The 23,147-nt window shown below is 46.6% G+C and overlaps 1 protein-coding gene across 10 annotated transcripts in view; it reads left to right on the top strand.

Moving 5' to 3' along the window:
- The window catches only part of Kidins220 (kinase D interacting substrate 220), a 72,091-nt gene that overhangs the window by 17,303 nt on the left and 31,641 nt on the right, over positions 1–23,147 (top strand). For all 10 annotated transcript variants that reach the window (XM_033756168.1, XM_033756172.1, XM_033756170.1 and 7 more), the window contains 11 exons: positions 606–783; positions 3,374–3,538; positions 4,989–5,168; positions 6,020–6,185; positions 7,980–8,131; positions 8,265–8,554; positions 10,630–10,770; positions 11,404–11,647; positions 11,800–11,888; positions 12,685–12,829; positions 17,141–17,303. In XM_033756168.1, the coding sequence (XP_033612059.1) occupies positions 606–783; positions 3,374–3,538; positions 4,989–5,168; positions 6,020–6,185; positions 7,980–8,131; positions 8,265–8,554; positions 10,630–10,770; positions 11,404–11,647; positions 11,800–11,888; positions 12,685–12,829; positions 17,141–17,303 (1,913 nt within the window). The remainder of the gene's footprint in view (positions 1–605; positions 784–3,373; positions 3,539–4,988; positions 5,169–6,019; positions 6,186–7,979; positions 8,132–8,264; positions 8,555–10,629; positions 10,771–11,403; positions 11,648–11,799; positions 11,889–12,684; positions 12,830–17,140; positions 17,304–23,147) is intronic.

Here is a 23,147-nt window from a genome sequence, read left to right as displayed (position 1 = left end):
CGTCACGCCAAGGCAGGTGAGGCCTGGGAGTTTAACTCCTTAGGCTGGGGTCGCTGGTCAGCTCCCAGAGTAGTAGGTGGAACGCCTACGGACAAAAGGCTCTATCTCCATTGTTAGTTTTTCTTGGTGCTGGATGTGGTCACTGATGTAACTAGAGAGCCTCGGGGCAGACAGTGGACTGACCTGGGTAAGTGACAGTCCACCAGTTCTGGGGGCTGAGTGACATGGGTGAGGACAGCTGTGAGTAGAGAAGGGCGGGGTGAGTACCAAAGGCTTTGGTCCTGGCCTGGGGGTGCAGAGAAAGCCTGTCGCTCCTTTCTGTGAGCTAGGGCATGAGCCACCTACGGAGCTGGGTTCTGAGAAAAGCTGGTGAAGAACTAGAGAAACAAAATGGGGGAAGACATAAAAATTCCAAGGCCTGGGGATTTAGCTCAGTGGTTTCACCCCCTGCCTTGCAATCGCAAGGTCCAGAGTTCAATCCCAGGTACCCCCCACAAAAATCCTGTTGTGTTATATGCACATGAGAAATGTGAAAAGCCCAGATTTCTGTTATCTGAGACCCATGCAAGTTGCTGCTCTGCCCGCTTCCTACTGTTATTTTACAGAAAGGAGACACTCCTTTGCACATTGCTATTCGTGGGAGGAGCCGGAAATTGGCAGAACTTCTTCTGAGGAATCCCAAAGATGGGCGGTTGCTTTACAGACCCAACAAAGCTGGCGAGACTCCTTACAACATCGACTGCAGCCACCAGAAGAGCATTTTAACACAGATATTTGGAGCCCGTAGGTGTTGGTTTTGTCCTTTGAGCTGTGGAATATTGAATGTCCAGTTAAAAATGTGAAAAATAGGAGGCTAACTTCACAATTCTCATTCAACTGGAGAATATAAAAGTTATAGTTAGTGCCTTACTGTGGAAAAATAGTCTTCTACATTTTTTTGCATTGTACTGCAGGTACATTGAGTCATCAGTCAGCTTTTAAGACCTCTTAAAAACCCAGCCTGCTTTTCTACAAGACTGCTCCCACCTTGTCCCACATGTTACTTCATGTTGTCCCCTCTGTTATCCGAGGGTGGCAGCCTTGTGCCCGCGCTCCCTGCCTGGTTGGCCACCCTGCTGAGCCCGGGCACACCCTGTACTTCTTATCCTCCCTGCCAGCTCTGCCTGTATCCCGGACACTGCTTGGCTGGTGTGAATGTTTATGTACTCGTGTTCTTGTTTCCCTTTTCATACTTACTGTGTGTGGCTTTGTTCTATTCCTTTGAGAGTTTCCTCCCTTCCACATTTCTTGTTCTTCAGGGCAGAAGCTGTTTCTGCTTCTCTGTGTCTTCGGTAACATTCAGCCTAATGAATATTGCTAAGTAATTTAAAAAAACTGAAAAAAGTACTAAAGTAGTTTTTGACTGAAAAGAATGCACGTGCAAATATGATCATGCATACATGATGTTTTGAAATATGGGGTAATTTTCTACTCGAATTTAAAAAAAAGTTTGTTCCAGAGACCAACAGGAGATACAGAATTCTGTTGGTTCCTTTGGCTTCTTACTCATACCTTGTTCCTAAGCAGGGCTCTATTATTTTATAAGTTTTTGTATTTTAAAATATCTTCTAATTGTAGCATTGTACACTCATTAACTCTCAAGAATGAAGACACAAATTTTAGCAGAAAATGCAAATTCCCCATTGTTTCCTATATCCTAACTTGTAATTATTTGAGTAATGTCCTTCCAGGCTTTTCTGTACATGTATAAAAATGTTTTACAGTATGTAGATAGCTTTAAAAAAGAAAAGTCAGATCATAGCGTGTTATAAAAATGTTTAGTAATGAACCATATCATGTTTAATTGTTACATCCCTTTCATTGTGGATTCTGCTTGAATTCTTTCATCGTGCATCTGCTTGTCTGTTGATGAAATTTGGTTTGTTTTGCTATTAATGGTGTGTATACCCATTGGCTCTGCTTTTTAGGGTTATTTTCTTGAGATAAATTTCCAGAAGTAAAACTGCCAATTCGGTGGATGCCCACAGTTTTGTTCAACTTTCCAGTTGATGTAAAAGTTTTTTCTTCCTCCCTCTAGTGGTATAAGACAGTACACTTTCCTACAGCCTCATGGATGCTGTTTCCAGCCACTTAATCTTTGCTAGATTAATAAGAAAAACTAATATTAATTTGCTTTAAAATTAGTAGATTGAGAGTTTTTAATATTTTCATGACTTTATATTTTTGCCATTTTTTGTGTCATTTGCCTATGCTTTTCTTGAGTTTCTAATATTTTTTAAAATTAGATTTTAATATTTTTTTTGGTACCAAGGATCAAACTTAGGACCTTCCACTTGTGAGGCAGGTGGCAGAATCACTGAGCTAAATCCCCAGTCCCAGATTTTAATTGTTTTTATGTGAAAAGATTTATTTATTTTATTTATTTTAGGTAAATAGATTTTGATCTTAGACACAGCCTAAATGTTGCATATGACTCTTCATGGACATTTAAAATATTTTTCCATCTAAAAGATTTTTTCATACTTTTAAGCTTTAGCTGCATTTACTTCTAGAATTTTTATGGCTTTACTTTTTAGGTGTAGCTTTTTAATGTTTGAGAAGCACTGATTTTTTAAGACTCTGGGTGTATTGCATTTAATTGCATCTTTTACAAGTGGTTTGCTGAGCTCTGCAGATGCCGCTTGCTGGCCCAGCGTTCCTGACTGGCCTGGAGTGTTGCTTACGCCCCTGTGCTGTACCAGTCGTTGTAGTTGCATATCACTTTGATGCTTTCTGCCATGACTGTTAGCCCTCAGTAAGCTTTACATGTTCTCTCTCAGCTATTCTAACATGTTCTTCTTGCTTTTCAATTTAAAGAAAATCTTCATGTATTGTGACTGTAATTGCCTTCCAGTGATAGATCACTTTGGGGAGGATTGGTGTCTTTAGTGCATTGACCCTTTCGGCCAGGGATATTTCTTTTTCTCGGATTATCTGTTGGATTCCTCAGGAACACTGTAACTTTCTTTGTAGGGGTAGATACCATGCTAACTGTCCTCTGTGTACTAGTTTATGTCTCCTGTCACGTTCCAGTGATTCCAAGCTGCCTGGTGTTCATGTCCGTGTCTGGAGCATGTCTTGGCGTGATGGACAAGAGCATGCGTGGCAGTTTGGCAGCATTGTTTCTCATGGTTTTACACAAAGCGGATCCAGCTTATAATAGGGACTTGTCTTAAGTTCCATGAAGTGTGGTGTTTAGGAGCCTCCGGTCCTGCTTTTGTACAGGTCTGAAGATTTTAAGAAGCTTTTGTCCACTAATAAGCGAGGAAGAGAACTGGGGTCCTTTGTAACAGCAGGGCCACTGTGGAAAGTGAGATGTGTGTTTTGATTCCAGGACACCTGTCCCCTACGGAAACGGATGGCGACATGCTTGGCTATGACCTGTACAGCAGCGCGCTGGCTGACATTCTCAGTGAGCCGACCATGCAGCCTCCCATCTGTGTGGGGCTGTATGCGCAGTGGGGCAGTGGGAAGTCCTTCTTGCTCAAGAAGCTAGAAGGTAAGGACGTGTGTATGACACCTGTGTACACCATCTGTGTGCACCAAGGTCTGCCCTGGAGAAAGGGAAGCTGCGACTCTGTGTCAGGTGTGAGTGACGAGGTGTGTGGGATGGATTGGTGGGCTTTCCTCCCCTCTCCTCAGTCCTCTCTGTGGCCATTTAGTTTTATTTCCACAACAGAACTGGCTGTGTAAGACAGCTGGGAAAGCCTTGGCTGCATGTCTGGGTTTCTTTTCTCATTGCTGAGACAAAATACCCAACACCCAGAGATAGAGAAGTTTATTTAGCTCACGGTTGGTAAGGTTTCAGCCCTTAGTCGGCTGGCTTCAAGGTGGGGTGGTGTGGCAGGGAGAAGGCAGAGGGCAGAAGACAGCAAGCAGCAACTGAGCAAGTGGCCACACTGGCTCTCTTCCTGTCCCTTGTGTTTTATCCAGGACACCCTTAGCGTGGGTACCATTCACACCCAGGGCGGGCACCCTTAATCCTACCCAGAGCTGTGCCAAACCAGTCACACCCTTCATCCCAGCACCATCCACTCCAGATCTAGCCGCCTCTGCAGAGCCCTACTGTGACTACACAAGGCTTTGGTGGGGGGGCGTCTCCTGGGCCCCCACACTTGGGGGGCTGCACAGCCGCACCTGCCCTGCCCCTGGAGCATGCTATGCTGACTCAAGACCATGAGCCTTTGTGCCCGGAGAGTGGATGCTGCTCTTGGGTTGCTTCTCTTTCAGTTTCCTATGCGCTCCCCGGCCCTCAGCACACAGGCCTTGTGCTTGGCAAAGCCATGCTCATTCTTCATGGACAGATTTCAGTATTGTGAGCAGAAATTACCTCAGGTTTCGTAGGAAGAATGACTTATGTCAGGCTTATTTTGGCTTACTAGATCTTTGAGAACTGTGATTCTTTCTGTGTGTGTTTCGTACCCAGGGCGGCCTTCACACTGACCTGCAGCGTCATCCCTTTTTTTATTTTTTATTTTGCTACAGGGCCTTGCTAAGTTGTCCAGGCAGGTTTGAACTTGCAACCTTCCTGCCTCAGCCTCCCAGGGTATATAATTACAGGTGTGCACCACCATGCCCAGCTGAGAACCCTGGTTCTGGGACACAATGTAGGGAAAGTCTGCCATCTGACTGGTGAGATCACAGAGGCTTAAGGAAGATACGTGGTTCGAAGACATAGGATATTGTTTTGGTTTTTACTTATGGGAGCAATACATTGTCACTTACGCGACCACAGAAAGGTGAGATCAGCATTCTGGCCCATGGCATTTTGCAGCCTGGAGTGGCCAGACAGCGGCAGGATGTGTAGAGGGTTGTGTGGCAGTATTCTCTCTCAGCATTTAGCCAGTGCCCAGTAGAAGTTCACATTGGAGATGTGAAGACTGCACGTCCATTGAAAGGCTGTGTCTCTCAAATGGAAAAAGGTGAGTTTCTGCCTGCATCTCTTGCAGATGAGATGAAGACGTTCGCGGGGCAGCAGATCGAGCCCCTGTTCCAGTTCTCCTGGCTGATCGTGTTCCTGACACTGTTGCTCTGTGGCCTGGTCGGCTTGCTATTCACTTTCACTCTGGACCTGAGCCTGGGCGTGGCGGTGTCCCTGAGCTGCCTGGCTCTCTTGTACATATTCCTAGGTGAGCCCTCCTCGGTGGCTTTTTCAGAAGTAGGGAAAATACCCACTCATTTTGGTTATGACATTGTTCTTTAACACCCATATGTGGCTTTCATAATTGATAGAGAGAGAACTACTCTTCTTGCTGTTCTGTGAATTGGCCTGGAGGAACATTTTCCTTTGTCTGGCTGGAATATCTTTCAAAGTTAGTTTCCTATTGTTAGTATTAAAGCAAGAATATTAATGGCATATTTAAGTCTTTTTTGAAGCCATCCCTGGCATGCTCTGGAGTATTCTGAGATGCCTATGATTTTTATTTTGTTTAAAAGTGAAGAAAATAAAATACAGCCTCTCTTCTTGGGAATTATTATTATTATTATTATTATTATTATTATTATTATTATTATTATTATTATTATTTTTGGATAGAGTCTCACTGTAGTTTAGGCTGGCCCTGAACTCACTGTGTAGCCCAGGGTGGCCTCAAACTCACAGCAATCCTCCTGCCTCAGCCTCCCGAGTGGCTGGGAATATCTTCTGTTGCAAGAAAGGAAGTGCATTTCCTCTTAGAGCTAGTAACTTCAGCAATTGTAGACAGTTGCATTTGAGTGTGAATATTGTTACATCTCTGTCAGGGCTTCATCTTTCTGACTGTGATTTTGCATTGTATTTTGTCAGTTCACATTCCATTTTTCACATACCTTCTGTAAGTTGTGGGCTTAGTTTAAGAGTTTTTCAAGGAGCAGTTAGGAAATAGAGTGGGACCCTAAAAAGTTATGTACTCTTAGCTGTTACTACTTAATGCTTGACTCTTTGGGGTAAAGAAACTGCAATGCGTGACTGATGATTATTTTTTAAAATTGTGCATTTCAGTTGTCATTTACTTTGGCGGGAGACGGGAAGGAGAGAGTTGGAATTGGGCCTGGGTCCTCAGTACCAGGCTGGCAAGACACATTGGCTACCTGGAGCTCCTGTTCAAGCTGATGTTTGTGAACCCCCCCGAATTGCCAGAGCAGACCACCAAAGCTTTGCCTGTGAGGTGAGGTGGCCTACTTGATGGGAACAACCTTTAGTAACGTTAAGCAAACACATCTTTCACTTAAGAAATGCCGTAATGCATGGTGTTGTTGGGAACACCGGTGCCTTAAGCCTTCTATAGGAAAGAATAGAAGCACGTCTGGTCAGCCACATTTGGGAGACTTGTTGTGTATCTTCCCCTGGCACATTCAGTCTCTCTTCTGTAAAGAAACCTTTGTGACACGGATTTCCAGTCTCCCCTGTCATCTGACGTCACCTGGGAACGCTGACCTGGCATCAGGTCGAAGGTGGTGACCGGCACCGAGAGCCTGGCTCTGAGACCCCCTAGCCGCTTAGATTAGAGAGTGGCTGGGAGCCACTCGGGGCTGCGTGTCCTCCCCCATGGTGCATTTACGCAGCCCTCTAGACTGGATTGGCATCAGATGGGAAACCGCGGGAGCCAGAGAGCAAAGGAAAGGTATAGGACTGCATAGGACAGTAAAACGAAAACAAGTTAGAAAATTGAAAGCAAAACAAGTTCAGTAGGCATTCATAAAAGAATTAAAATGTATGGAAAGATTAAGTACTTTAAAATTATAATAAGGTAAAATATGTATCATTTGAGATGAAAATAAATAGGTCAAACCAGAGGCAGCACTGAAACTATGAATGTAAGAGAGAAGAATGGAGACGAAACCTTGCAGTGCAGGCCCGGCCTTTATTCTGCTTTTGGGGGTCAGGCAGCCACAGATCAGCTGAAGGGTGTACAGAGTTTCTTGTCACTTTCCCTGCGCGGTACATTGTGGCAGCTTTCCCTGCGGTGTTTCCTTTGTGGTAGGGATTACAAGCAACAGAGAGGTGATTTCATCTGGAGGGGCGCAGGGTCTGTGCGGAGTTCGGGTGGAACCAGGCTGGCCCCCAGAGGGCACCCCGGTCACCGAGGGGTCGCCAGTGAGCCTGTGGTGTGGGTTAAGCGCCCAGGCAGCAATTTAGAATCCAGACATTTAACGGAAAAAAAGGATAGCTTACGAGTAGAACAAAATCAGGAGAGATACCTTCATAGAAAATAAGAAAAGCACTTAATTAATGTGATAGTCTGAAATAGCATCCCCCAAGACCGCACAGTTTAGCAGATGGAGAGTTTCATGTAGGGCTGGAAGGAGGAAAGGAACCAGTGCAGAAGTAATGACCCAGAGACTTGAGATACAAAGAATTACTTAGAAGAACGACTATGAAAATAATTTTTCACAGCTGTTTCTGCATCCTTGCTGGATGGGGAAGCTATAGAATCAGATATTTGAAATTTGAGTTTTTATTTTATTTTATTTTTAATTTTTTGGTATCAGTGATCTAACCTGGCACCTGGTGCTTGTGAAGCAGGCAGCGGCACCACTGAGCTAATACCCCCGCCCTTGAAATTGGAGTTTTGAAATAGCACTACCGGGCTTGAAACTTATAACGACTGAAATTAGAAGAATTACATTTCTGTGCGTCCGAAGTCCTCAGCTTGGGTTGGGACACTGCGTCTTTTGCCCTCGTCCTGACACAGGGCGCCACCTTCTAATCCTAGTGCCGTGGCTGCCGAGATGTCCGGCGTCCCTGTGGTTGGTCTCCCCAGCACTGTGTGGCACGTTGGCTTCTTACCCTCGCCAAGGTGTCAGGGTGGTGGGAGTAGACGGTGCCTGACGGTGAGCCTTTCCCTCCTCCGAGTTTTAAAGGTGTGTTTGGGAGGAGCTTTGGGAAGATGCTCCTGACCGGAGATGACATGAGTCGCAGTTGTCACTGGGTGGCTGAGCTGTGTTTCATGTCCCCACAGGTTTTTATTTACAGATTACAACAGACTGTCCAGTGTCGGTGGAGAAACTTCACTGGCTGAGATGATCGCAACCCTCTCGGATGCCTGTGAGAGAGAGTTTGGCTTCTTGGCAACCAGGCTTTTTCGTGTTTTCAAGACAGAAGAGAGCCAGGGTGGGTTTTCCTTCCTCCTCTGTGTGGGGCCGGCAGTGGGAGGACGGTTCCGCTTCTCTGGAAACTCCACGTGTGCATCAGTTAGCAGGTGCCGCGTCGGCAGGACTTGTTCTAACCGTGCGCTGTGTCACAGGTAAGAAGAAGTGGAAGAAGACGTGCTGCCTGCCGTCTTTCGTCATCTTCCTTTTTCTCCTTGGCTGCATCATTGCTGGAATCACTCTTCTGGCCGTCTTCAGAGTGGACCCGAGACACCTGACAGTGAATGCCGTGCTTGTGTCCATCGCATCCGTTGTGGGGCTGGCCCTTGTGCTCAACTGTCGCACCTGGTGGCAAGTGCTGGACTCTCTCCTGAACTCCCAGAGAAAGCGCCTCCACCACGCTGCCTCCACGCTGCACAAACTGAAGAGCGAAGGCTTCATGAAAGTAAGTGCTCGCGGCAATGAGACCAAACGCATGAGCATGAGCGGCCACTGCTCCGCTTCCTGGGGCTGTGGGGCTGTGGTCTCCAGTATGGTGTGGCCTTTATTTCATTTATTTAAGAACTGTTTTTTTGTTTGTGTGTTTTTTGAGGTGGGGGTCTCCCTTTGTAGTTCAGGATGGTCCTGTACTCACTGTGTAGCCCAGGCTGGCCTTGAACTCCTGGCAATCCTCCTGCCTTAGCCTGAGTGTTGGGATTATGGGCATGTGCCACCACTCCTGGCTTCAAGAACAGTTTTTAAAAGCAGTTTAAGTTTACAGCTAAATTCAGAGGGAAGTACAGAGCTATCCTTCTGCCTTAGCCTCCCAGAGTGCTGGGATTTTAGATTTGTGACACCATATTCACCAGGTTCTTCTTTTTTTATCTACTCTGACATTTCTGTGCCTTTAATTAGTGCATTTAAACTATTGATGTCAAAGAGGTTATTGACCCAGATGGGATTAGAGTCTACCATTTCTGGTATTGCTTTCTATTTGCTGCCCTTGTTCTTTGTTGCTATATTTTGTCTTCTGCTCTTCTCTAAATTTTAGTTTTAGCCCTGAAGTTTACAGTTACACATTTACAACTGACCCCAGCCTACTTTCAGTAATACTATCTATCTATTTATCTATCTATCTATCTATCTATCTATCTATCTATCTATCTATCTATCTATCCGTGTCCTGACACCCACAATTTAAAGGAGGAAAGGTGTAATTTGGCTTGTGGTTCAGAGGATTCACTTCATTCTTGCCTGCTCCAAGACAGTAATATTGCAGAAGGGTGTTGGGGAGCAAAACTGCTAACTCACCTCATAGTGTCCAAGAAGCAGAGAGGCGAGCAGTGCCAGGGAGGATGGGTGAGGAACAGGCATAGACCCCAAGGTCATGCCTCCCCAGATACACTCAGAAGTGTGCCCCACCAGTCCCCTGGGTGAAGCCTGAATCCCATCTGGGTGATGATCTCCCTCCCCGCGCAATAACATGTATTCTTAAGCGTAGTAATCAGGGGTGACGGCTTGCAAGATGTGAAGTCACACACTGAACCAGAAGTTGTTGCCCTTACTGTTCTATTCTTTTTTTTTTTCTCTTATTGTGTTTATTGGTACATTTTAGGTATACAGTACAGTTACATTCATTATTGGGATCTTGTACCTTTACATGACAGGACTTGGTTCTCATTTTTTCCTCTTGTCCCTACCCTCCCTTCATCCCTCCTCTCCTCCCCATTTACAAATACTTTATTTCCATTTTTTCATTTTCTGTTAGTTCTAGTCTATATTTCTAGTGGAAGTATGTATTTAGAGTGAAAAAAGTTAGCCAGGGATTTGGCTCAGTGGTTCTGTCACCTGCCCCTAGAGTGAAAAAAGTTATCCTAACAGCCTAATTTTATAAAATAGGCTTTTATAAAGTTTTCAAAGGAGTTAAGATATTGTTTTATAGGTGATCATTACTAACTAATCATATGCGTTCTTGTAGAGCCTAGTATAAAGTAAGCACATTTGTTTTTAAAAAAGCAAATTGAACCCCCAAATCCTGTGCAGTAGCTGTGGCTCCTTTGATCTCGGTCAAAGACGGGGAGAGCAGTAGCTCACATCCGCGGGTCTTTGGGAACTGCATCCAGTCCAGGTCTTGTGGCACAGTGAGCTGTGGGGCCGTGTCCCTGACCCTTGGGTGCTCTAGGTGTGAACCTGGAGCTAGAGGAACTGTGATGGGCACAGGGCTGTGGGTATCTGTGTTGGTTGCTTTTCTCTTGTTGCTGAGATAAAATACTGTACACCCTGAGTCAGAGGGGAAGGGGTTTTTATCCCATTCAGGCCACCGAGGTTAGGGCAGTGCTGATCCAGCTACACCTGCTGGTTCACTGTCACACACCCTAACCTGAGCATCACAGTGGGATTCAGCTGCCTCTGCGAGTCCCACCTCATCGCTCACGGCTTTGGGGTCCGCCAGACACAGACTACAGCACCATCTCTCGGCCTGCTCAAGGCTTCCCGTCCTGCCTTTGCGTACTCAGTGCTGTTGATGTCTCCTTCATGCAGGTGCTGAAGTGGGAAGTGGAGCTGATGGCCCGGATGGCGAAGACCATCGACGGCTTCACGCAGAATCAGACAAGGCTGGTGGTCATCATCGATGGCCTGGACGCCTGCGAGCAGGACAAAGTGCTGCAGATGCTGGACACAGTAGGTCTCTGGCCCCGTGTCACTGGTGGCGAGGCCCACGTGTTCACGGAGTGTCTCTAGTGGAGGAGAGTTGGATTGGTTTTTTGCCAAAGTTCTATTTTGTAAAAACCTTTCTTTATGAGGACACACAGGGGCAATAAGTGCTTCATCAGAAAGGCAGTTAAATGTTATTAGCTAGACAGCAGCGCGAAGAGAGGAAGGGATAAAGCATCTCCGGAGGCCCGAGTGCAGCTGCAGCTTTCCCTGGCTTTCCTGGTGTGTAGTTATGGCGAGACTCTGCAGTGACACAGGGCGCCTTGGCCGGGGCGGGTGCTCTTAGGGCTGGCGCACTGCAGGGTGCCAGGGCGTGGTAGACAGAGGAGGTGTGGCAGTGGGCAGCGCGTGTGACCTCACTGTGCACTGCACCACTCTGAGTAGGATGGTGTTTCCCTACTGGTGAGGGGGGTTCCTTACTGTCAGGGCAATCCCAGATGGAGCTGCCTGTAAAATCAGTTTCCGTACAGAATGAAACCTGATGAAAAATGAAAACTGTCATCAAATGGTAGTCATTGAAGGCCAGCACAGCTTTTGGAAAGGCATTCTTCATTTTGGATAATGTAAATGTGTGTCATGACTACCTTTCTTCTCCCGCAGGTGCGAGTTCTATTCTCCAAAGGCCCGTTCATCGCCATCTTTGCGAGTGACCCTCACATCATCATAAAGGCCATCAACCAGAACCTCAGCAGCGTGCTCCGGGACTCCAACATCAACGGCCATGACTATATGCGCAACATTGTCCACCTGCCCGTTTTCCTCAACAGTCGTGGGCTAAGCAACGCGCGCAAATTTCTGGTGACTTCAGCGACCAACGGGGACATCGCGTGTTCAGACGCCCCAGGTAAGAGCCCGGCTCTGATGCACTCGGGCTGGGAGTGGCTTCGCAGCGCCTCTGTCTTCACCTCAGAGAGCACTGCTGGTGCTCCACGTGTCTCTCAAGTCGCGCACCACAGAGCTCAGTGTGCTTGGTGCGCTCTTAATGCCTTCTCTCAGGGCTGCAGGAAGACGCCGACAGAAGAGTCTCGCAGAACAGCCTGGGGGAACTGACGAAGCTCGGGAGCCGGACAGCCCTCAACAGACGGGTAGGAGGCTCTCTGTTATCCAGATAGGACAAGCGGACACCAGCTCTGTGAGCACTGCTCCCTGCCTGAGGCACGGAGGTGCCCACAAGTGGGCGTCCATCGCCTTTCAGCCTGGTGCATGGGGGCGGGAGCCCCGCAGGAAGTCCCCTTGAGGGGAGTCTTAGAGCTGGGGCCACCTGCGGACAGCTGGCTTGGGCCAACCTGGCACTGGGCTTTAGTTTGTTGCCCACTTCACATTTGAGCTTCCTGCTCTGCCATTTTCGGGTGTGGATGGAAAGTTAATGTGGCACATGATTGCGATGGCACTGAATTTATTGATCACTGCAGAGTTTACTCTGCTGGTCCGAGTCCTAGTCTGTCTTTGATGGCACTAGTCCCTGGAGGCAGGGTTCCTAGCCCTCCCTTCCCCGCCAAATGCCTGCAGTTGTGATGAGGTGAGGGGGTGGTTAGATACTTCACTTACCTACAAATCAAAATGTTGAGTCCTTAAAACTGGACAGAGGCCAGCTTGCCTTTGTACTGTAAGGTTCCTAGAAGTACTGAGCCCTACAGAGGAGGAATGTAACCTATTCACGCACCCCAACTGCAAAGCCGTGAGCACAGTGCAGACCGTCCTGTGCTCAGGCTGACCTCTTGCCTGCCTTGCATGGGCTCTGCCTGGGGCACGGTCACTCGGCTGCTCGTTGGCACGAATCTTCCTCTTGGACCGATGGCGGCTTGGTCGTTGTATTAACTTCTCCCAAAGCACTGGCTCTCAGGCCAGAAGTGCGGCTCACTGTCCTGCCTGCTCTCTCAGGACACCTACCGCAGGAGGCAGATGCAAAGGACCATCACCCGGCAAATGTCCTTCGACCTCACAAAGCTGCTGGTCACCGAGGACTGGTTCAGCGACATCAGCCCTCAGACCATGAGAAGGTTGCTCAACATTGTCTCCGTGACAGGTGACGTCTTTCCTGACTGCGGTGGATAAGGGTTACCATCAGAGCAGTAAACTTCCAGGAACAGGGACGTGTGCATTTAGCTGTGAACACTGCTAAATACCCACTGTGTTGAAAATCAACCATTGGTTGTATATTATTACCGTGAAACTTGGTCACTTTCAGTCTTCTACTTCGTGTCAGGGTTAATTTTTCTCTTTAGTTTTGTGCCAGTTAATAACCCCACTGTGCATGTGTGTGACAGTGCAACCGTTTCACTGTGTGACATGTGACACTTGTGTATTCATCCGGCCATCCAAACGGAGTAGTTGCCTCATGCCCAGGCCTGGTCCTGATGTAAAGATGAAGCAGCAAACAGGGTAATCTTGCCCTGTCGGGTCGGGAAGTGTCCTGTTGTGAGACAGCGAGCGCCAGAGTGAGAAGATGAGTGTGTAGTACTCTCATTTCCCAAGAACTGTGCCCTCAGCACAGCTTGTTCTGTCTTCCCAAGAACTGCTCTGGACTCTGCCTCTGTGCATAGCAGCTGTTGTCCCCCTTTTCAGAAAAACCCCTGGAAAGAAGTGTGGTCCCATGTGTGGGTTCCTCTCCCTTTACCCCTCCAGCCCTCCGCTCACTCTCAGGACTGAGTAGGGACCTTGCCAGCCACTGCTCCTCCTGGGGGAGCCTTGTGCTCAAGTCCTGGGTTTTCCTCCTGCGCTCTGGGGGCGTTTCCCGTGCCCGTCCCTGCACCTTGGAGCTCTGCTTCTCCACCTGGGCCAGTGGTGGTGAACCTATGGCCCTCATGCCACAGTGGGCTGTTTATTATCATTGACCGCTCTCAGAGGTTCTCCGTCCCTGACCACGGCCATCTCCTTTGGTGGCCGTGTAGTCTCTAAGGTTCAGATACTGCCTGTCTGCTGAAAACGCTCAACTGTCTGTCTTCAGACCTGGAGTCCTCGGCTAGCTTGTTAATTTGATTTTTTTTTTGGTGGTGGGGGTACTGGGGATTGAACTTGGGTCCTTGCGCTTATGAGGTAGGCAGCAGAACCACTGAGCTAAATCCCCGGCATCACCTAGCTTGTTAGACAGCTGATGGCATCTGAACTTCATTTGATGTTCATTATGTCTGGAATCTCTGCCTCAAACTGAATCCACCCATAATCTTTCCCATGTGTTTACTCTCTTTTTCCAAGCCCTTCTGCAAAAAAGATGTTAACTGTTTCTTTCATAATCCACCTGCAGTCTTGTTAGCTGGTTCTCTAGCACCCTCTTCGGTCTGCATCTTGAGTTTAGCCACTTCTGGATTCTCGCCATCTCTCCTTCCTGTTCTGTCCTGCCTGTGTCGGTCATTGCAGCGGCCTCTGCTGGTCCTGCCCCTTTCCCACCTGTACTTTGCTCTCCACTGGTAATCCAGTGACCCTTTAGGAGCCAGCTTCTCCGCTCGGAACTGTCAGGTGCCGGTTTTACTGAAGATAGATACCTGTGCCCTCACAGTGTCTCGCAGGCCTTTGAACTGAGCACCATCCTTTGCCCTTAGTTTTCATTTTGAGACAGAGTCTCATTAAGTTGCCCAGGCTGGGCTTGAACTTGCAGGAGTGCTGCGATTGACAGACATGCACCACCATGCCTGGCTTTTCCTTTTGAATCTTTCATTCCCATCTATGTGGAAATGTGTGTTGTCTGTCAGACACTGCAGATGGTTGTCAATATTAGGAAAGTTGCACAGTAGATGAGCTAATATCAGAAATAAATTTAGTAGATAAATATTGACAGGTATTGAGTAGTTTCCTGTCTAAAAGTTGTGTTTTATTTGAAATTTGTTTTGTTGGGCATTTTTTTCTTTTTATAGCCAAACATTTACTGGTGCATTTTAGGCATACATAAGGATAACCTGCATGGTAGGGAATTTGTACCTGTACATGGTACATCCTGCCCTTCTTTTTCTGCTTTCCCTCTACCCCCAAATCCCCTTCCATCCCTATATACAGAAACTTTGTTTCAATTTTTTCCTTCTCTTTTCACTTTTTTTTTGGTCCCTGTCTTCCTTTCTCCCTCCCTCCTCCCTTTTTCCCCTTCCCATTTGAACATTTTCTTCCCATTTCCCAATATTGTTGGGCTTTTTTGAGAATAAAGCTTAAAAATAATCCTAGCTTCATTGGATAACATTTTCTCTTTCTCTTTCTGTTGTTTTGAGACAGTCTCCCTGTCTCCTTAACATTTTCTCTTTCTCTTTCTGGTGTTCTGAGACAGCCTCCCTGTCTCCTTACGCGGTTCAGGCTGGCCTTAAACTCACTCTGTGGCTCAGACTGGCCTCAAAGTCACAGCGCTCCTTCCTCAGTCTCCCGATTGCTGGGATTACAGTCATGTGCCACCATGCCCAGATTGCTTTCTTTTTATAGGCTGGATGTATCCCTATGATGAAACACTGTGTTTTCTTTCTCATACTTTAAAAATTAATTTTCATGTTCTGTAATGATTAGTTGCTTCCGACCCAGCCCTTGCTGTGTCCTTCGTTCTCATCCTTCCTGGCTCCATTCTCCTGCTCCATGGTTTAGTTTTGTTCTGAAGGCCGGTGTGTGGGGACTCATTCCCTCATGCTCTCTGGTTATGGTGTTTGTTTTCCTGTCCTCACATGGCCGTACATGTGTATGTATCTTCCACACAGCCATACCTCTTAGTTCCCGAGTGTCTTTTCTCTCCTCATTTCTCCTGATAGTCTCGAGTTTTTGTCAGGTGAACATTAAGTCTCTTTCTCTTCTTGCAGTAGGTGTCATCCTGAATGAGTGAATTTTTGGTTTTTGTTTGCTCTTTTTTAGTATCGGGGCTTGAACCCAGGGCCTGTGCTATGCGGGACAAGTGCTCTACCATTGAGCTCTCTCCCCAGCCCTGAACAAGTGAGTTTGACAAACTCAATAAAGCAGCTGTTATTAGATTCGGCTCTTCTGAGGGTCATCTCCTCTCCTTACAGGGTGAAGCTTTATACATATGTTGTTACAACTTATATCTCCTGTTCAGCTTTACGGCTTTTTCTCACTAGCTTTTTCCAGTTTGAAAATTGTCGGAGACATGTGTCTCCAGTGCTACAAGCTTATTTTAATGTTCTGCTTCTTGTTGCCTCATCTCTTTGTTCAAATATAAATATTTAAGTTCTCCATTAACCTGTTGATACTCTGTTAGAGTAGTGCTCCTCCTCTCACTAGGACCTGTCATTAGCTTAGTTTGCACTTTCGTGCTTGGCTTCCTGACTCTCCCTGAAGGCTGGACCAGGCTGTTTGGTTATGCATTCTGTTCCCGGTATCAGTGTGGCCCAACTATAGGTTTCCTGGTTCTCAGATGCTTGTGACCGTGGCTCCCTCTGGACGGAATGTAAATTCCCACTTCCTGGGGAAAAAGAATTCAGTGATGGCAGGGTGGTTTGTGTGTAAATAGATTCGTGCAGGGAGTATGAGCCTGCAGGTGCGAGAACTGGATGGCGGGCTGTGTATCAGTAGGAGGGAAAGGGCTCATTCCTATTTGAACTAAAGAAACAGGGATCTGAGCTGAGACACAAACTCACCTGACATTAATGGAGAAAGCAACAATAGCTGGGTGTGGTGCCACACAATTCATTGCTGCTTGGGAGGCTGAGACACGATGGCAAGTTCGAGGCCAGCCTGGGTACCTTAGTGAGATCCCACTGGTTGGTTGGTTGGTGGGTTGAACATTAGATAGATAGATAAATGGATAGATAGGGCATAGCTCAATAGTAGGTGCCCTTGGATTCAGTCCCCAGTACCCAAAGCAGACCACACATGCACCTGTGCACAGATGCACATATAACATCAGCAACTCAGAGCCCTGCCCAAATGACAGATTTCAGAAGCAGTCAGGTGGTGGGTCAGGTGCATAGTCAGCCTGTAGTACACAGAAGTGAAGGTGGGCTCGCAAGTCCACCTGTAACTAAATGAGGATGGGCCAGGGTGTTTGTCCTCTCTGCGGGGCATCAGTGGAATCTTGCAGGTGGCGCTTAGAGGATGGGAGTGCCGTGGTGACTTGATGCCCTGCGCATCTTTGTAGGCGGCACAGACTGCATGATACACAGTGTGAGATTTGTGCCTGCAGGTACGTGGTCAGATCAGTAGCAGATCAGGGTCAAAAGAATCACTATAGGCTTGTATGGAATTACAGTCAAGCCCTTAGAATCTTCGTAGTACAGCTAGCTCTCTGGACTTCAGAAACTGTAAACGCTAGATTTGAATTTGTAGTATAATTTAAGGGAAGATTTAAAAAGTTTAAATTATGGATGTACAGAATGTTTTATTTAACATAGTGTTACACATTTTGCATTCCTTGAAGGGCGGTTACTGAGAGCCAATCAGATTACTTTCAACTGGGACCGGCTGGCGAGCTGGATCAACCTCACTGAGCAGTGGCCCTACCGCACCTCGTGGCTCATCCTGTATCTGGAGGAGACCGAAGGCGTTCCTGACCAGATGACCTTGAAAGCCATCTACGAGAGGTATGTGGACAACTCCTTTGGATAGGCCTCACCTCAGGCCCCACCCGGATACACGTGTGTGTTGGGACTGTGTTCTGTGTAGCGGTCAACGCTGGACAGATGAGCACGTTATTGCTCAGCGAAGACCCGACCTGGGGTGGGGATTTAGCTCTGTGGTGCTGCTGCCTGCCTTGCAGGCGCAAGGTCCTGAGTTTGATCTCCGGTACCAAAAAAACCTAACCTATTCAGCAAGATCATCTTTGCAGTGTTATTGTTGTCATTATGTGTGAATAATATGTCGGAGAGAGGATTGGCCTTCATTGAGGAGTTAGGTAGTGGACTTAAAGTTAGGATGCACTGGATAAAGCAGAGGGACATTTAAGGTCACAGGAGTAATTTGAGGTGGCTTTGCACTCATCGGCCATGGCTCCTGGTTTCCTTCGTGGAAATGGAAGCTCAGTCCCGCACAGGCTGGGCGGGCGCTGTGCCCTGAGCTGCATCCCAGCCCCAATTGTGTTTCCTAAGAAGCCGGGGCGGCTCAGTGTAGAGGCTGCCCTGCTGCACTGGTTTGTGCTTCTCCCCGGAACGTGTTTTAGTGCAGCCTTGTACTTGAAAGTCAGGGCTTCCACAGCTGTCCTTCTGCTGTGTGTTGCAGGGGCTGGCCGTGGAGATGGGGTGGAGAGGGCCAACTGTAAAAGCATGTTACTCCTTTGAAGAACTTAGACATTTTAAAGTTTAAAATGTTTTTCCACTTGTGAAAACTCCCAAACTTTAAAAACTGTTGCCAGAATGAGAAGAGTAAGAAGCGCCCTTCTGCCCACCCCGTGCTCATCCATCCTGTGAGCTGCTCCCCACCCCACTGTCCCGTGACCCGGTCCCCTGCATGCTTGTCCTGCCGCCCCTGTGCACACACCTCTTCCCACACGCTGAGGTCCACCACTTGCGCCATGCACTTTGCCCCTTGCCCCCAGATGCCTGAGTTAGGAGGGACTAATGTTCGGATCGGAAGTCAGACGTACGTATTTGAGACGACTCAAGGAAAGCAGAAGTAGATGATGTGAATAGTTCACCACTCACGTTTTGTCAGTTTCAGGCCAGACTGTTGTTTTCTGGATGGTAGAAAACTTCTTAGTCTAAAACACCGTTCTTTGCTGATACAAATTTGCTTGACTTCTTAAATTTTTTTATTCTAACTTCTAGCACTTTGAGCCTCATAAGAAATTTTAAGAAGTTCACTTTTATTTTTTTTTGTGGTAGTGCTAGGGGTTGAGCCCAGGACCTTGATTGAGCATGGTGGGTCAGTGTTCTACCACTGAGCTGTATCTGCAGCCCTAAAGTGTTTGTGTTTTTGAATTAATTGAAGTACACGTTACAGACGAAGAGACTTGCTAACGTACAGTGTAGAGAGACTAGTAATCATTAGACCCTGCTTATGGAAAACAGAGTTTGTGAAAGAAATGTTTTGTATTTTTCATATGTAACAAAAATAACTTGGAATGGATTTTTGCATGGGGATAGTTTGTTTTCTTTAAGTAAATATACAATATTCTGTGTAGGAGGCAAAGGGGTGTCAGCTTCATTCTGTGGCTAAAGCAGCCTTACCAGGCTTACTGTGCACAGAACGGTTGGATTCACAGTGATTCTGAGATGATTTTCTTTTTGGAAAAATATGTGTATCTTATGTGCATCAGATACTAAGAATATTTGTACCCAGGCCAAGGATGAGGAAAAGACAACACAGCATAGAAAGTGGTGTTTGAGAATTCATCAGGGGTTGACTGCAAGTAGATTGAATAAGATGATTTAGAGTGAAAAACTACAGGAAGGCAATTGGATCAACGTATTGAAAACTGCATATTGGTGGGTGTTAGAATGATTTAGATGAAGGTTTCTAATTAGCCATAGTGAAGTTCTTTGATGCTTGTCGTTTGAATAATAAAAAGTTTTATTTACTGCTGACAAAAAGCAGCAGTCTATAATTGATATTCATTTATTTTATTAAAGAAATCTGATTTGGTAAAAACAATCAGAAAATAGTATTTTTAACGCTAGTAGTAAAATTTATTTTTTTAATCCATAAAAAGCCTCATTTATTTTTATAGCAATTTGATGACACATCTGCTTGCTTTATTCAGCTGAAAAAGAAAATGTTGGTTCTTGGTATTTGGTAAAATTGCTTTGTTAAATTATTTTCTGAATTGTTCAACTTTTAACAAATGACATTTGATACTAACACTGGAAAGCAATTTCAGCTAATTAAGTGGATCCCTCTATAAACCATTGGAACATTAAGATGACATACTGTTCATTCAAGATTATTTTAATTGGTACAATTATTGTAATTTTCTTGCAATTATGTGTTGAGCTAAAAGCTTTTGTCTAGATCATTTGAAGGTTTTTTTTGTTAACATACATTTAGTAGGAAGAAAGAGAGTAAAATAAAAACTAGATAAAGATTTTCTGTCTACTTCGTATTACAGCATTTTAGACAACCATTGAAATATTTTTAGTATAAAAATCTCTGCTATTTTAAGCAATGATAGAGGTTTTTTAAAAGATCAATTTTAGTAGTTTTCAGTGTTTTAAATGTTTGTTTTGACACTGCACATGCAATCTGTTAGTCAGGATCATATATATGACCAAGATAATTTTGTGTGAAAGATAACGAACTTCATTTTGATACTCCCCCCCCCACTTTTTTTTTTGAAACAGGATCTCACTGTGTAGTTGAGACTGCCCTGGAACTCACTCTGTAGCCCAGCCTGGTCTCCAACTCACAGTGATCCTCCTGCCTCAGCCTCCCAAGTGCTGGGATTACAGGCGTGTGCCACCATGCCTGTCTTCTCTCCCTTTATTTTTATAAAATAAATGAACAAGTTTGTACGGACCTTGGGAATGGTAGCCATTTTCCATTTTCAGAAGCAGCTGTGTGCAGGATACACACTCTGGATATCTAATTTAGAACCCTCAGGACTTGCCGCAAGCTCTCTGTGTCACTCTGTCTCACATTGTGCATAGCTGTCACAGGGTGGTTCTCCTGATGGGCCAGGGGTCGCCCCTGCTGTCTCAGGCCTCTCCGCCCCTCCTCTCCCCTTGTCTTTCACACTGGGTCACAACCTTGTGTTCTTCGCATGGAGACTTAGGTGAACATGACCAGCACGGGGAAATTGCACACTGGTCTGTTTAGGTTTGTGGAGTTGTCTCATCTCCCTTGTAGTAATTCTTTGTACTGATGCTTTTTCTCTTAATTTAGATTTTGAAATAGTAGAAATATTTATTCCAAGTGTCATTTCATCCATGCTGCCTCACACTTTTTGTGTATTGTTGGAAATCGTAATGGGATTCTATATTCTGGACATGGTAGCACTTCTCTGTGCCCGTTGTGCTTGCCATCATTCAGAATTGGTACTGTTCTGATATAATTATTGTTTCCCCACACACACCTTTCCTCAGTGCAGAGGCTCAATGTTTCTTTAAATTCTGAAAGAGAGCTGATGTAGTTCCTTGCAAAACCACAAGATAATTCTCGGTCCAGAGGAGGAATCCAAGCAGGTTTGTACTGAAAGCAAGATTATATAGTCTATAACAGAAAGCACACTTTATTCAGCTAGAAATAAGTAACCTTGTTGTATTTGCCAAGTTTAATGCGAAAATTGAGACTGCAAACTTTACAAGGATACCTGCAGTCAAATATGATTGACATTGAGTAATGTGCATCTAGTTTTGTGTTTTATGTATTCACTATTTTGATGGAAATTAATTAGAAAAATCTAATTCCTAACCATAAATAAAGGTGAAGGGCAGATTTTTTTTAACATTTATATTCATGCATCTGCACATCACGCCTAACTTTGTGTGCGGAGAAAACCCTGAAATGTACTGGGTATGTGATTGCTCTTGGGTGGGTTATGATTTTCATATCCTCATTGGGGACCGCCCTGTGGCTTGTACCCAGAGCAGGCTGTGAGCAGTTAATCCCCCCATGGGGTTGTCTTCAGAAGCGAGTCCCACCGGAGCCCACATTATGAGCTAGAAGTGTGGCCGGGGGCAGCGAGCCTCACGCTGAATCTTCCCCCACAATTGAGACCGCCTCATCTTGTATCAGTGGCTTTGTCTGGCCAGGGTCTTTGGCTGCTTGCTCAGCATTGGCCGTTCTGGCTCCTCGTTTCTCTCTTTAGTTCTGCCTTTGAGTTTTTCTTCTTGCATTGCACCGAAGCACCGAGTAGGAGATCACAGGGGTCTCTGGCATTCACTACTTGCTTCACCATCGTCGTTGTCACCAGATTTATAGCAACACCCAAAGGTGTGAGAGAAATTAATGGGAGAAAGCTTAAAATTCATTTATTTATTCTGAAGTAGTTCACCAACACCATTCAGGGGGCTTGGACAGATCTGGGGTTGCCACTCCAGCAGGGCGTGAGGGGCACTTGGCCCAGTGGGGAGAAAGGAGATGAGCAGCGGCTTCCACATCCAGTCAGGGGTCAAGTTGGTCCTCAGTGAGAGGGGAAGGTGGGAGTGTTTTGGGCACAGTGATTTGGAGGGCTGGCTGAGGTGAGAGCTGTCAGGAGGAGTGGGGCAGGAGGAGCAGCAGCAGGGGCTGGTGCTGGAGGGAGGGCCAGGTGGAGGTGAGGACCCTGGTCCGCCTCAGGAGGAGGCTGTGGGTGAGGACTCTGCGATTGCCCTGAGGGAAACCCAGAGCTGTCCTGAGAAAGCTCTGTTTCCCTGAGGCTCTGGTGCTGCTGCTCAGTTGTGCGAGCTGGGTTAGGGACCCCTGCTGATTGAGGGTGAACCTCCCTGCCGGTAGGCTAGGGAAGCACCCTGCTTACCTAGGGAGAGAGCCCAGGGCCTTGAGCGTGGTGGGTCATTGTTTTACCGCTGAGCTGTATCTGCAGCCCTAAAATATTTGTATTTTTAAATTCATTGAAGTACGTATTACAGACAGAAGAGACTTGCTAACGTACAGGTGCAGGACGGATGAGGCCAGCGGGAAGGATGCATGAGTGCAAGAGACTGGCACTTCGTGACACTCGGCGACGCTCGGCCGTGACACAGCCAGGTGGGAACCCTGGACACTGAAGGAGAAGCTGCGTCATTACTCTGTACACTGTTTATAGGAGTTTATAGGACCAATTTCCTGTGTGTCTGTCCCCTGTGAGAGTTTCTTACATCTCAGGGTCACCTTGCTCTTTGTTTTCTAATAAAATGATGGGCGTGGAGCCCACTGTTTGGACACCGTTAAGAAACTGCCTCCTTTCCCTGGAACCTGTAGTTGAGAGTGGATGAAGGTGATTTGGGGGTCATTTCTGAGGGCACCAAGGGTAGGAAGAGGTCAGGGGCAGTGGAGAAGCTGTCTGTGGAGCCACAGTGGTGTAGATGAGCGTGGTATAGTGCACTGGGCTCTGAGGGCCAAGGAGGAGGAGGACACCGGTCTGGGCCACAGTCGGGTTCAGGAGATTTCACTTCCTGGGGCTAGTCCTGAGCCTCTAGGCCTCCCTTTCCAGCCCTCTCCTGCGTCCCCTCTGCCTTTTGTCCCTCCCTGGTATTGGCCTGTCTGGCTCCCTGTCCTGCTTCAGTCTTCTGGTCTCATCTTACGCCCTGCCCCCGAGGGAAGCCTTTTGTAACCAGGGCACAATGCCTGCCTGGCCTTTCCCAGCTTTTGGTGGAGGAGCCCGGGTGTGCTGGCTGTGCCCTCACAGTGCTTTCCGCAGGGTCCTCTTTCAAATAATTTGTGCTGCTCCTTCTTCACTGTTTGTCTCCTCCTGGGGCTGTAAGCTCCAGGTTACTCACTGTAACCTCCTTCAGCACTGCGGAACGTGGAGTATGGCGTAGACAGCGGTGGGTCTTTTCTTTTCTTTTTTTTTTTTT

Source organism: Fukomys damarensis, unplaced genomic scaffold (genome assembly GCF_012274545.1).
Source record: "Fukomys damarensis isolate Sample0158 unplaced genomic scaffold, DMR_v1.0_HiC HiC_scaffold_25, whole genome shotgun sequence".
In the NCBI taxonomy this organism is placed as follows: domain Eukaryota; kingdom Metazoa; phylum Chordata; class Mammalia; order Rodentia; family Bathyergidae; genus Fukomys; species Fukomys damarensis.
This window is presented reverse-complemented; position numbering and strand designations above follow the sequence as displayed.